General features: G+C 64.0%; 1 protein-coding gene across 4 annotated transcripts in view; it reads right to left on the reverse strand.

Moving 5' to 3' along the window:
* The window catches only part of MAP3K6 (mitogen-activated protein kinase kinase kinase 6), a 30,618-nt gene that overhangs the window by 3,458 nt on the left and 13,615 nt on the right, over positions 1-13,545 (reverse strand). For 3 of the 4 annotated variants that reach the window (XM_075909166.1, XM_075909165.1, XM_075909164.1), the window contains exons 5-22: positions 12,390-12,558; positions 11,776-11,882; positions 11,265-11,435; positions 10,688-10,800; positions 10,058-10,217; positions 9,133-9,319; positions 7,467-7,574; positions 7,302-7,351; positions 6,786-6,881; positions 6,193-6,277; positions 5,762-5,895; positions 3,945-4,072; positions 3,468-3,604; positions 2,807-2,912; positions 2,426-2,583; positions 1,856-2,060; positions 1,484-1,643; positions 250-418 (exon numbers count right to left, since the gene is read on the reverse strand). In XM_075909166.1, coding sequence (XP_075765281.1) covers positions 250-418; positions 1,484-1,643; positions 1,856-2,060; positions 2,426-2,583; positions 2,807-2,912; positions 3,468-3,604; positions 3,945-4,072; positions 5,762-5,895; positions 6,193-6,277; positions 6,786-6,881; positions 7,302-7,351; positions 7,467-7,574; positions 9,133-9,319; positions 10,058-10,217; positions 10,688-10,800; positions 11,265-11,435; positions 11,776-11,882; positions 12,390-12,558 — 2,443 coding nt within the window. The remainder of the gene's footprint in view (positions 1-249; positions 419-1,483; positions 1,644-1,855; positions 2,061-2,425; positions 2,584-2,806; positions 2,913-3,467; positions 3,605-3,944; positions 4,073-5,761; positions 5,896-6,192; positions 6,278-6,785; positions 6,882-7,301; positions 7,352-7,466; positions 7,575-9,132; positions 9,320-10,057; positions 10,218-10,687; positions 10,801-11,264; positions 11,436-11,775; positions 11,883-12,389; positions 12,559-13,545) is intronic. The other variant, XM_075909162.1, reaches the window with a different exon arrangement.

Raw genomic sequence — 13,545 nt, forward strand, 5'->3', positions numbered from 1 at the left:
CCAGGAAAAGCACAAAGGCCACAAGGTTCCTGGAGAGCCTCCACTCCATGACCAGGCTACACTGTAGCTGGGGGCACCAGGCCTGTCTCTGCTCCCTGTGAGTACCCGGAGTCCAGCACAGGGCGCACAGATCCGGACCTGCACTGGAGAGATCTGAGCCGCGTGCTGTCTGCCCCACCCAGGAGAGGGGCCAGGCCCACACGCTGCAGCTCAGACTGGCCGCCGAGCCTTCGCGGGGCCAGCACTGACCTGGCTCTGGGCCTCCTCTAAGGCAGCCACGATGCTGGGCTGCTCCTCCGTCAGGATCTGGTGCAGGGTGGCCCTGCGCTCGCTGTCCTTCTTCAGCAGGAACATGCCGCTGCTCTCCTCCGGGACGGGGGAGCTGCTGCCGTCCAAGCCAGCTGGCTCCTCGGGAGCCCTGGGGGGACACAGGACCAGCAAGGACATGCAGTGAAGTTGGGGCATGTGGGGAGGATCCAGGACTGAGGAGCCTGGGGTGGGAAGGGGCGTCCCTGGCAGGGCTCCTGGGGCACTCAGCTCCGCTGCCCTTCCGAGCCCCCTGCGATACGCACCTCCGGAGCGCTGGGGGGATGGAGGAGGGGAACCATGAACAGCTTGGCCAGTCCTCTCACCCCCGGCCCCAGGAATTCACATGCCCGAGGGGAGCCGCCCCACAGCACTGCAGCCCCTTTGGGCTGGTGCGACAGGGAGACTCGGGACATCCCCCTCAGTGCGCTGCAGCCCCTCTCCTGGGGTGCAAGGGATGCCCGGGTTGGGGGGGTCGCCACTGGATCATGGGGAGCAGTCGGGGGTTTGTCATTCAATCCATCTCGCCCTAGACCAAGCATCCCGAGGTAAAACCCTTCCACGCCACCTCTCTCCCAAGGCCTCTGCCGTTGGCTACAGCAGCAGCTTCCGGCGGCCAGCGGGTGAACCCAGGGAGGAGCCCGCCAGGCGCCCCAGTGTAACCAGACTGTGGGGTGCTCAGGAGAGGGGCGTCTGTGCTCCCCACTTGCCTGGATGTGAACCCACTTGCATAACACTCAGCTGCAGTGACAACAGAGAGCCACCAGGTGTCACCCAAGCCCTGCCCTACAAACCCAGGCCACTGCCCCATTAGGCCTGGCCCTACATGTGGGGGAGCTGGGGCAGGCCTTGGGTGCAGCCGGGGCCCCCTGATTGCTTGATCCCCTAAGGCAGGCCCCCGCCTTCGACTTCAGCATGCAACAGCCCAGCCCCCGCCTTTCCAGTGTGGGAGAGCTGCCGAGACCAGGCCCGCTCCAGGAGGGGTGGGGAAAGCCAGCCCGAGATAAATGGGGGGAGGGGGAGGACACAGGGCTGCCAGGCTGTCCCTCCACAAGGTGCGGCCAGGGGGCACAAGTGGGGAACGCCGCCATCGGGCTGCAGTGTCCCCCTGTGCCCTCCTTACACACCTGGCCGGAGACCCACAGCCTCCTCCCGAGCCCCAGAAGGGAAGCCATACCCCAGGTAGCTGCGTCTCTGCACCACCTCGCTGGAGCTGCGGGCCAGTGGGCCACTGTCTGCCTTGGCAGCCGTCCTGGAGGCCTGTAAGGGCAAGGAGGGGCTCCTGGCCTCGCTGGCTCCCTCTGCTGCAGGGGCCCGCTCAGAGGCAGGGGTGCTGGCTGCAGGGAGACAGGGCAAGTTACTGTAGCTCCTCCAGGGAACAGAGCCCACCCAGCAAGATACCATGTCCTGCCCCCTAACCCCTAGGGCTCCTCCCGCCCCCTCCCCCAGCTGTCTTCCTCCTTCTGCTACCCCCTGGGTTCCTCCCATCTCCTCCTCCTGCCCCCAGGGTTCCCCCCATCCCTAATCTCCTCCTGCCCTCCCAGCTCACCTGTCCCCGGAGTGCCTTCCTCTGCGGCTAGCACAGGCTGACTCCTGGCTTTCTTCCTGCCGGGGGCCGTCAGGAAGGGATCCTGCAGCAGGTCCGTGGCGGGCGCCCGCTTGTCTGGGTCTGCCTCGAAGCACCGGAGGATGAAGGCCTTGGCTGCCCCCGACATGCAGTCGGGCACCTCGGGGTGCATCTTGAACATGCCCACCTGGAAAGGGAGGGAACCGTCAAAGGGGCCTGGCTTCCCATCCCCACCGAGCCGGGCATGGGGCCTGACTCTTAGCTCACACCCCAAGGACTGAGTTAGCCCCACAGGCTGCAGGGCAGCCACCTCCCACCTCACCCAACGGGCCTCGGCCCACGGCGCAGTCCGGCCTGGGTCTCCCTGCTGTGGCTGCCAACGAGGAGCCAGTCGGTATCCATGGCAACCAAACTGGGGCATGGTCCCCCCCGGCCACTGGGAGCTGCAGCGAAACTCGCCCCCTTTGTGTGGGGGGAGCCATAACCCCTCCCCCGCCAGCCCCATGATGAGCGGAGCCCGCCCCCGCTGCCACCAGCGAGCCCCATCGTCACCTTGAACATGGCGGCCTGAGGGCTGCCCAGCTCGAAGAATGGGGGGTTGCCCGTGGCCATCTCAATGAGGGTGCAGCCCAGGGACCAGATATCGGCCGGCTTCCCGTAGCCTCGCGGGCCCTGGTCGATGATCTCCGGGGCCATGTACTGCAGGGTGCCTGGAAAAGACCAGAGTGACTGAGGAAAGCCAGAGCCCCCCCCCACTTCCCCAGATCAGCCAGCGAGCCTTTCCCAGACCCTTCCCTCTCCTCTGGCCACGACCTAAGGATGCCCCTAGGCCCCAGCGCCTTCCAGCCGGGGCAGATGGCGAATGGCCCTTCCCACAGCCCAGCCTGGGGAGCTCCCTGCCGCAACCCAACAGGGCTGGGGGGGCCCTCACACCTGTGAAGGTCTCCGCGCTGGGGCTCATCCCAGCCAGCCTCTTGGAGGTCCCGAAGTCAGAGATCTTCAGCACCCCGCTGTAGGTGTTGATCAGGACGTTGTCTCCCTGTCAAAGGGACCCCCCCCCCCACCTCAACACATCAGACCAGGCCCCAGCTGCAGAGACCCCCCCAGGGCCGAGTGCTTAGAGGTGGGATGTTCTCTCCCCCACCCCTCACTCCCGTGGCCCCGATCTGGAGTCGAGGGTGGATCCGCAGTGGGGCAGGGCCACGGATCCACCCCACAGCCACGGCGCAAGGTGAGATGGAGGGGGCAAGGGGGGGACTGGATGTGCTCGAACACCCAGAGCAGGGGGCAGGCCCGGGGCTCTGCCTGGGACCAGCAGCTCTGCAGGGCGGCCCACGGGGACCACAGAGGTGCTAGAAGCCATCCTGGGACTCAGCACAGATGAGCAGCCCGGGGTGGTGGATGTTGGGGGTCCCTGGGTTAGCCCATCGTCCCTCTCCAGTCCGGGGAAGGCCCCGTAAAGCAGGGTGGGTGCAGCCTGGGGACCCCTGACTGCTTGATCCCCTAAGGCAGGGCCCCCCTGCGACTTCAGCTTGCAACAGCCCAGCCCCCGACTTTCCAGGGTGGGAGAGCAGCCGAGCCCAGGCCCCCTCACCTTGATGTCCCGGTGCACGATCTGGTTGTCGTGCAGGTAGCGCAGCCCCTCCAGGATCTGCTTGGTGTAGAACACGATGGTGGGCTCGTTGTCCTTCAGGGGCCCCCACTTGGCGCGCAGGAGGGACGAGAGGCTCCCTGCGGGGGAGGGGAAGGAGATGGGGATGCCAGGGCACAACCCCACTGAGCCTTGTCCGCCCCACCCCTCCCCAGTCCCAGAGCTGGCACAGCACGGGGCATCGCGGGCAGGGCAGGTGCCACCATAGGTCTGGGGAAGCACTGCAAGGCCATTAGGATCCCCCTAGCAGACTCCGGGCCATAATCCAGGGCTAGGAGGCAGCTGAGCTGAGACGTGGGGATGTCAGCGTGTCCCCTGCTGGGGTGCCCTGCTCTGTCTGGGGGACACTGGTTCACCTGCCTCTCTCCTTGGCACCCCCAGGCTCAGCTCCCAGCCTGGAGACGCGCTGGCCCCGCCTACCTCCCGGCACCTCCTCCATGAAGATCTTGATGAAGCCGTCCTGGCTGACGGAGCCCAGGTACTGGACGATGTTCCGGTGCTGCAGGCGCTTGTGCAGGGCGATCTCCTCGTGCAGGGGCTGCGAGTACCTGGACAGAGGCAGTAGAGGAGTGAAAACCTGCCTGCTCCTGCTCCAGAGCTGGGCAGGGGGCCTGCAGTGGCCCACAGTCCGCAACGCCGTCTGCTCCCAGCAGGACGGGAAAGACACGCGAGAGTCACGCCAAGGAGTAGGCAGGAGCCTCCTCACCCTGACACTAGTGCGCTCACACTGGGACTCCTGCACGCCAAGAGTGCACATCTGTTCACACTCATCCACCTCCAGCGGCCCCACCCCCAGATCAAAGGGGTTGCCAGATGTCCGGTTAAATACCGGACGTGTAAAACATCCAGTATTTTGTTTTTCTTGGACGGAAGGCCGGCGGGGACATTCTTCTCCTGCCGCGTCTGGTGGGGGCAGGGAGAGCGAGGAACGCAGCAAGTTTTAAAGGCACAGCAACCTTTTTTTTTTTTTTTTTTTTTTTTTGCTCAACCTATTTCTTTCCATGTTTGGGAAGCATCTGGCAACCCTACTGGATCGCCATGCTGCTGGGGACCCTGACTTTCCTAGAGACCTGGAGGGCAAGGAGCTTCAGCTACACCCCAGCACACGCATGTGGGATTTGTACCCAACGGGGGTCGTGTGAGGTGCCATCAGAAAACCAGGAACACCCCGATTTCAGTTATTCTTGCGTGAGGAGTGTATGGTAAACACCCAGAGGGGCAGGAAATATGGGACTAAAACATGTTCGAACAAGGGATGTTAAAATACGGGTAATGGGCTAACCCTGTAATTGCTGAAAAATTTCAGTGGTCACACGCACTTGCAGGCTGGAGCGGCAGCCAGCTCCCCGGGAGCCAGCACGTGCTGGGAGCCAGCTTTTAAGCCAGCTCCCGGTGAGTACTGTCTCCAACCTGCTGCTCCACTTCTGGCGAGCTGGCTGCTGCGCCCTGTTGCTGCTTCGGATACAGCGGATGCCCTTGAACGCCCTGGTACAGTGGCAGCAGCTGGCTCCCTGGGAGCTGGACCGGGAGCCGCGTGTAACCGCTTGGGTAATGAACAAGCTCGTGCTTATTGGCTACCCATGTATTACACTCGGACATCCCTAGTTCAAACCAGACCCAGCTGGGGATGGGGAAACAGGCTGTTTCCTGACAAAAGAAAAGCCAATGTCTCCGGACAGGGGCAATCACAGGACAGATCTGTGTGCATCACGGGAAGCATTGGCAGAGAAGAAAGCAGCATGGAGCTTTCTCCATGACTCCCTGGCGCCTTTCTGCGCAGCAGGGCACTTGGAGGAGACGGCATCGCCGAAGTCCCTGGCCTAGAAAAGGGGGCAAAGGCCCCCAGACTCTGGGTAACACTCACTTGTTTCACTGCTACTCCAAATCAGCCAAGTGCTGCGCTGGCCGTGGAGGGATCATTAACCCGGTGAAAGCTGCCAGCTGCCGGGCTTTTCTCTTTGGAGGAGCGAGGCACCTCTGCATGCTCCCGAGAAAGGACGCTTGGGGGAAGTGTGGGCCGGGCTGGGGTCTCTGGCTAATAGGAACCAGGGCAGGGGCAGGCCAGAGTGGGGTGAAACCAGCAGACTGCAAATGTTGGAGGGGCAGCCCCAGGGCTGCTCCACACACAGACATGTGGGGCATGCTCGCCCGCTGGCTGGGAGCTATGGGGCGCTCAGGGTGACAGCCTGTGGCTAAACCCCAAAACATGATAAAGGGACCCCCCCCGTGGCTCCTACCTGCTGTCCCGCTCCGGGATCTCCTTGATGGCGATGCGCACCTGGTTGCTGAGGTCCCGCCCGGCGTAGACGATCCCATAGGTCCCCTTGCCTAGGATGACCCTGTCGCCGGTCTCCGTGTACTCGTAGTCGTACTGCATGGACCACAGCACTGTCAGAGCGGCTGGGGGTCGCACCCAAACCCGCTTGGCTACGCACGCTGCCCCCTGCACCGCGCCCTGAGGCTGGGGGTCGCGCCCAAACCCGCTTGGCTACACACACTGCCCCCCTGCACCGCGCCCTGAGGCTGGGGGTCGCGCCCAAACCCGCTTGGCTACACACACTGCCCCCCTGCACCGCGCCCTGGGGCTGATGCAAGAGGAAAGGGCTGCTCCCCACCGTCCCACCAGCGATGCACTTGAAGTGAGGGCCCACGCCCGCCCGGCACTCACCTCCAGCTCCTCATCCAAGCTGGCACCCACCTCCTCGCCCCCCGGTGTCAGCTCTGCCACGAAGGAGTGAATCAGCTCGCAGAACCTGCCGCCAGAGAAGGGAGAGCTTGCCTGGGCACGGCCCCGCTGCCTGGCCCTCTGGGGGGGCTCCCAGGGTGAGTGCTGAGCCATGCACCTGCCCCCAGGCAGACGCAGCAATGCCACGTATGGGGCAGGGCCCAAGCCAGAGAGGGCATCACCGGATAGCTGCCCCTCTTCCGGCTCCGGCCTCCCACAGCAGCTCCCTGCCTGGCTGCCCGCCCTTCAGCCACAGCCCAGAGCAGCTGCTCCTCCTCCCCTGGCAAGGGAACAGAACCTCGAGGCTCTCAGCACCATGCTGCTAGGGGGCCCCTCTGCCTCCCCATTCTGCTCCTTCCCCCCAGCGCCAGCGGCATTGGTGGATCCTTCCCCCCCACCCGACCTCCAACACACCCCAGCACCCCCACTCAGCAGCAGTGGTGTTGGGGGTCTCTGCCCCTCCCCCACCAGCGGCAACGGTGTTGGGGAGGGTGTGTCTGCCCCTGCCCCTCCCCCGCCCCTGCACCCCAGCTCACCAGCGGCAGTGGTGCTGGGTGGGGAAGTACAGCTGGAAATCCTCAGCCGTGTGCAGCACGTAGAGGAAGCAGCAGCGCTCGTCGCATTTGGAGATGCTGGGGAGAGGGGGGGGGTCGGGCCCCACAGTGAGGAACTAGCCCAGGAACCCCCTCCAGGGCTGCTCCGCCCCATGGCTCGGCACAGGCCCCCTCACAGGACCTCCCCAGCTGCCCACCACCTGCCTATGGGCAGGCCCCTCGAGCCATCTGCCGCTGGGGAGTCGGAACGCCTGCCAAGGGACCCACTCAGGGACAGGCAGTCAGCTGGGGGAGCATGGTCTACTCGCTGCCAGGCCTACCCATGAGCTCCCCGCTAGCCCTGGGCATGAGAACCAGGATGGATACTTCACCCGCGCAAAGAGGGTGCCGGGGAAGAAGGCTCTCCAGGGGATGCAGAGACGGTTTCCAGGTGGACGCAGGCCAACCAGGGAGTGCTGAGGCCAACGGAGAGGCTACCCCAAGAGATGAACTCCTCACCTGATTCCACGGATGGAGGACGCCGGAAAGGTCCAGCTGGAGATCCCTCTCTAGGGGGAAAATAAACCCCATCAAACACGGCACGAGCAACCGGAGCCTGGGAACTCATCAGGCTCGGGGACAGCAAAGGGATGGGCTTGCTTCCGGGGCTCCGTGCTGCCCTACCTCCTCCACGGGGCAGGCATGGCACAGCGTCACCGACTTTTCAGCCTGGCCGTGGCACACGGTCAGCTGGGCGGGCTGCAGGACTTTGGTCAGCTCCAGAATCAGCACCTGGAAGGGAGGCGGAGAGGGAGGCTGAAGGATAGACCCCCGGGCTTGCTGAGAGAGTTATGGGAGGGGTAGACCTCCCTGGACGCAGCATCAGGGGTGGAAGATGTCCTAGCTTTCTGGGAAAGGCTCGCTGAGCTCATGGGCCCATCCAGAGACACCTGGGCCAGAGCTCAAGGGCAGTGGAAGGGCTGGTATGGCCAGAGAGAATGGACCCCCGCCGGGCCCCCCAAATCTGTGCCACAACCGGACAGGGGGGAGCCGGCTCCTGCAGGGCACTCCCCGATGCCTCAGCCCAGCCTGCCCCCTGCCCCAGCTGTGCACCAGGGGCTGCACTGGATCTAGACCACTGGTGACACAGGGAGGCACCTTGGTGCAAGCATAAGGCAGTTACACAATGGGGGGAAGGGAAGCCCAGGGCATCTTCCCCCCACAGCCCGTCCCATGCCTGGCAGACCAGGGAGCCGCTAGGCCAGAGGTGCCTGCGATCCCAGCTACCTACGACAGGGGCCCGGGCTGGGTGATTCAAAGGAAGGGTGGGGGAGAAGCCTGTGATGCTCTGGGAGGACAGGGACGTGGGATCTCGTCTCCCCCCCAGCTGGTGCAGGGTCTCTGCCCCCTTCCATTGCACCCCCAAGGGACTGAGGGTGGGCGACCCCATGGCAGGGCTGGGGGAAAGGGCCCCTATCAGTGTCGACAGTCGCACGAGGATCCTGCTTCCTCCCCAGGAGCCCCCCGTATCCCTCCCAGATAAACCCCCTTTGCCCTCAGCCCTGGGGCACGTTTTAACCTGCCAAGGGCCAGCCCCAGGCTCTGCCCTTCCCCACTGCCAGGAGCCCTCTTCATCCCCCACCTCAGCAGCACTGGGGATCGAAACCCTGCCCATCTGTCTGGTCTGTTACCATGGTGACGGGGCAGCGGTACCTGGACTCTTCCTCAGGTGTGGCCCAAGCCCCTCCCCATCCCAACTATCAGAGAAAGGCAGCAAGGGGGGGAGGGGAGGAGCCGGTGCTGTGGGGAGCCAGCTTAAAAGCCAGTCCCCTCCCACCCCGGCACCGGACCTACAGGGGGGCAGGGGAAGTAGTGGTGCAGCGGGGAAACGGCGCGAGCGGGGACTGAAGCAGGCAGAGGCGCAGCCGGGATAGCGAGCCCCACCCCACCCCTTATCGACCGGTCAAGTACTCGATGGAAATTCCATCGACTGCTCAGATTAGTTCCCACCTCAGAAACCACAGGTCGTAGGTTCAACCCCACCCTCACCCAACCTGGACCTGGCACCTTTGGGATAACGGGGGGCCCGGGAGGTTGGGGGGCTCCTTTAGTGGCAAAAGCCCTCAGCAAAGCCTCCTTCAAAGCGGGCTCTGCCTTATAAAGCTTATTTATGCTGTGTGCTGCAGAGCCTGCTGGGACTTTTAGCGGTTACACGGTTACGTTTTTAACCGCATTTTGACATCCCCACACATGGGCTAGCTCTGCCCGCACTGTCCCTTATTGTCGGCACACACCAGGCCAGGGGCCGCTCTAGCAGTGCGGCGGGACGCCCGGCGCGGAGCCACTGTACCGAGACAGCCGTGCCGCGCACCAGCGGGCTCCTCACCGGGCAGTGCTCCGTGGACACGAAGGGCTGGCAGGACGCCAGCAGGAAGCCCATCCAGAAGTCAGCCTGCTCCTGCTTGGGCGCCGTGCTCTCCAGGCAGGTCTTGAAGTGTTTGTACAAGAGGAAGGTCTCCATGACAGAGGCCAAGTACCTGCAGCGAGAGTCGGGGCGGAGAGAGAGATGGAAGCACACCTGTCTCCCCGCCTGTCCGGTGCTGTGGGGGAAGGTTGCCGAAGTCTGGAGGGTCTCTGGGGCAAAACGTGGGGTCTCTTTTGGAGTTCCTTTAGGCCTGGAAGTAACATGCTGGGCTGCTCATTATACAGGGGGACCATCCAGAGTTCTCTCTAATCTTTTCCATCCACGTGCGGAATAATTTTTTTGCTGTTCAGTGAGGCATGTGCACCACACAGAAACACAACACCTCACTGTGGGCACTCTACTAATCAGCTGGGGGGGGGGGGCACTGGGCTGCACAAATGCCCAGCTTACAGGGAACACTGCAACCATCACACCTCCCGGCACACCGATCGCAGGGTGCAGGAGGGCACCGGCCTGTGCTACTGTCTCCCACGCCCGACCGTGGAAATGGCGTCTGGGTGCTGACGAGCCTCCAGCAGAGCCCCACCGTGGCCCACATGCCCAAGATGGACAAGTTCTCCCGCGGTTCCCTGGGAAAGATCCATAAGGCGGCTCAGCTTGCTCAGGCAACGGCCCACCCGAACCCTCCCATGCAGGGGCCCCCATGGGAGATCTCTGCCCCATAAGCTGCCCAGGCTGAACCCCGCCCGAGAGTCCATCAGACACTGATCCGCCCCGCTCCTGGAGCACAGCCCTTCGCCCCAGGCCTGGGTACTGCAGCTGAGCGGGCGGAGATATTTCTGCCCCCTACCAGATGGGGGCATTGAGCTTGTAGAGCTTCTCCGAGGCCCGGATGACCTTGCTGGGGTCGTTGGCCAGGATCCAGGCGCCCAGGTAGAAGCCCACGTCCCAGTAGTGCTCCATCTTCTCCACGCTGCCCTTCTGGCCCAACAAGCAGCTCAGCTTCACACCTGGAGGGAGGGGGGGGGGGGAAAGAGATGGTTCCTCTCCACCTCGGAAGGCAAGGCAGGCCCACCCCATCCACCTTCCCCATCCTGCTGACCAACTGCCCAGCCCCAGCCCAAACCCCTGTGGCACAGTGTCCCCCCCACTGCCCCACCCCCAGGCACACCTGGCTCTCCACCCACACAAAGAACTGGCCCCCTCTCTAGCAAACAAAACTCCCCCTCCCTGGCCACTTGAGGACTCCGAGCAGGGGAGAGAAGCCGGGACAGACAGGGCCCCGTCCCCCCAGATTCCAAAGGTTCCCCCCCAGTTCCTCATCTCCTGGCCACACTGTGCAGGAGAGACAAGCCCACAAACCCCACGTCCCCTCCAGCCCTTGCTGGGGCCATCGCCGGGAGCCCAGGGAGAGCCTGTGACAATCGCAGGAGGCCCCGGGGCTTTCCACGCACACCAGGGCAGGGGAAGAGCCACTCACCTATCTGCCGGAGCTGCACGGAGCTTTCAAACTGGTGCCCGGCTGCCATGAGTAGGACGGCAGCGTTAATCCCAGAGTGGAGGCTCGGCTCGGCGTCAAAGGCCTTGATGTACCTGGGGAGTTCAAACACGCTGAGCCGCCGGCGACGAAACACTCCCCGGGCTGGATCTCAGGCAGCACGGCTGAAATGCAGCCACCTCTGGGGTGGTGGGCAGCAAACAAGTGATATGTGGCAGGGAAAGGGCAATAATCCCAAAGCCAGGGGAGCTAGGACAATCAAGGTGCCATGGGGGAGGGTTTCTAAAATCCACTTGCCGCGAATAGGGTCACTGGAAGACTCCATATATTTGGTTTATCTGCCTCACACTGTCCCTGCCAAGAACCGAAGTGGGGGACTCGGGTGTCCAGACCTCAGTCAAGCCCAAAGACACCCACAGATCCACACTGCCCACTGCACCCCCAAACAAGCTACGTGTCTGTGCTCAGAACCCCGCTGGCCCAAGGGCCCCGCCCCAGCCTCCCCAGCACCACCCTCCCACCCCATCCCCGCTGGAAGGTCCCCCGGCCTGGCTCTCACCAGTAATAAGCCCGGTCCCTTTTCTCCGTGTCCGTGAAGCCGGAGCTGATGAACATGTCCTTGTAGATGCGGCCGCACATGCAGTACAGGTCGGGCGCTGCCCCTTCCGGCTGCTCCACTACTGGCAGGAGCACGGAGAGGGCCTTATCCCGGTCCCCGGGCTGGTTCCGCCTGCCCAGACATTGCACGCACTCAGCCATGGCACAGTGAGGCGCATCAGAGAGAGCCGGGGCCAAGCTCTGCTCCTCTGTCGCCCAGCAGGGGTCACCGCCTTCCTGACAGGCTGAGGAGGTCCTGGGGACTGATCTCCCCTTTTACCCCCAGGCAGGGCAGGGCCGGGCTCGCTGGCCCTGACGCAGCCCAGTCGGCACCTGCCTGGTGCAGAGGATTTCGAACTCTGATCCTGTCATCCCAGCACCGGCATCCGCGCACCCCGCCCCGCCCCCGCCAGGTGACCCGGCGCCAGGGGTGCCAGCAGCGGGGCCTGCTGCTCCCCGAGGCGGCGTCTCACCTTTCGAGGGCGAAGGTGTAGTGGAAGCGGATGTTGGGCTGCTCGGCCACGTCGCAGGTGGGCAGGGCCTGCAGCGTCTCTACCAGCGCGATGATGGCATCGTAATCCTGCGGGGGACGCCAGGGCTTAGGGAGAGCAGGCTGCCGCCTGCATTCCCCGGGAGTTTTCCGGGGGCAGGGCGATGTGCCGGGGGGGCTCGGCAGTGGGGTGGGCAAACCGTGCCACTCAGGTCACAGCTCCTGCTGGCCACACGTCCCACGGTCCCGGTGCACCCAAGGAAACTGCTCTTGTGCCAGGGCTGGCGGTGGGGCTTGCAGAGCTCCGGTGTCCTGTAGGACACCCTTCTTCCAACAGGGCTGCCCCCCGCCTGTGACAGCAAAGCCCACTGGGCAGCCAGCCGCAGCGACACACCCAAGTGCTCCAACTCCGCTGGCCGAGGATGGGGCCTTCACCAAGCGCTACATCCGGAAACCCACCATGGAGTCCAGCTCTCCCTTGGGGAGCCTCGTGCCAGCTTGTGTCCGTGACCCCGGGCCGGTCACCTCCTCAGAGCCACATGCTGGCACCACCTCGGGCACCAAAGCAGCGCTTGGTGCGGGACGGGCCCGGCTCACCTGCACATCCCGATAGGACAGCAAGAGGTTCATGACGATGTCCAGGCTGAGGAGCTCCACGCTGTCCAGGCGCTGCTGGATGTTTGCCAGCTCCCGGCTCAGCTGCTCGCCGCTGTACATCTCCCGGGCCTTGCGGATGTCCTGGCGGATCGTCTCCCGGAAATAGCCGCTGGAAAAGAGCCACGCGCAGCGCTGAGTGCAGCCCGCTCCTGGTCGTAGGCCTGGCGGGGCTGGATGATCGCCCACATGCCCCAGGGGGCACTCGGCGGTGGCAGAAGAAGCCCACTTGATGGGGGTCAGAGGATGCCGCTTAGCCGCCGGACAAGATCTCACCTATCCCAGGTGAGAGGCAGTTCCCGTGGGCCACGCAACCCTCCACCCAGAGGGTACAAGGGAGACCAAGTCACAGAAGGGCACAACCTCTCACCGAGGTTGGTGCGTTCGCCACAGCCCGGCAGGAGCAGAGCTGGGCTATGGAGAAGGTAGAGCAGGAAGGTCTTCACCTGGCAGTGAAGTCTCCTGGGAGGTGGAGTTGCCTCTCCATGGAAAGGGGTGAAAGTCCCATTGTCTGGTGCAGTCAATGGGCAGGCCAGAGCCCTGGAGAGCAGGTGGCAGGGACCTGGCCCACCCCCAGCAGTGCCCAGGAGGGATCACAGGGGCCTCTGCCCGGCTCCGGCTTGTCCAGTTCTGGACCCAGATCTCACAAACTAAGAAGTCACCACATACGGAGAAGTCCCCCACCTCTTTGCTGAGGGGCCAGAGAGGCCACGCTAGGGCAAGGGGACAGGAACTGCATGGGAAATGTCGCCATGGGGGGGGTGAGGGGAGGGCAACCCCCTGTCACGGAGTATGGGGGAGTCACTGGGCCCTGCACCCCCATCCAGATGTGACTCTCAGCCAACAAGCAGAACAGAAGGTTTATTGGGACACAGCGCAGCACAGACTCCTCGTTGCAGGAACCAGGAGCAGTCAGTACAATCCATCTTGAGGAGAGGGCAGCCCAGAGCCAGGGCACTGGGCCCCTGACCGGCCCCTGGCCTCAGCTAGACTCCCTTCTCCATGAGCCACCCGAAAACAAACTCTTGCCACCCAGCAACTGGTCCCAGCCCTCCAAGCAGCCCCACCCCCTCCTTTGTTCAGATTCCCGGTTATCAGC

Source organism: Pelodiscus sinensis, chromosome 25 (assembly GCF_049634645.1).
Source record: "Pelodiscus sinensis isolate JC-2024 chromosome 25, ASM4963464v1, whole genome shotgun sequence".
Classification (NCBI taxonomy): Eukaryota; Metazoa; Chordata; order Testudines; family Trionychidae; genus Pelodiscus; species Pelodiscus sinensis.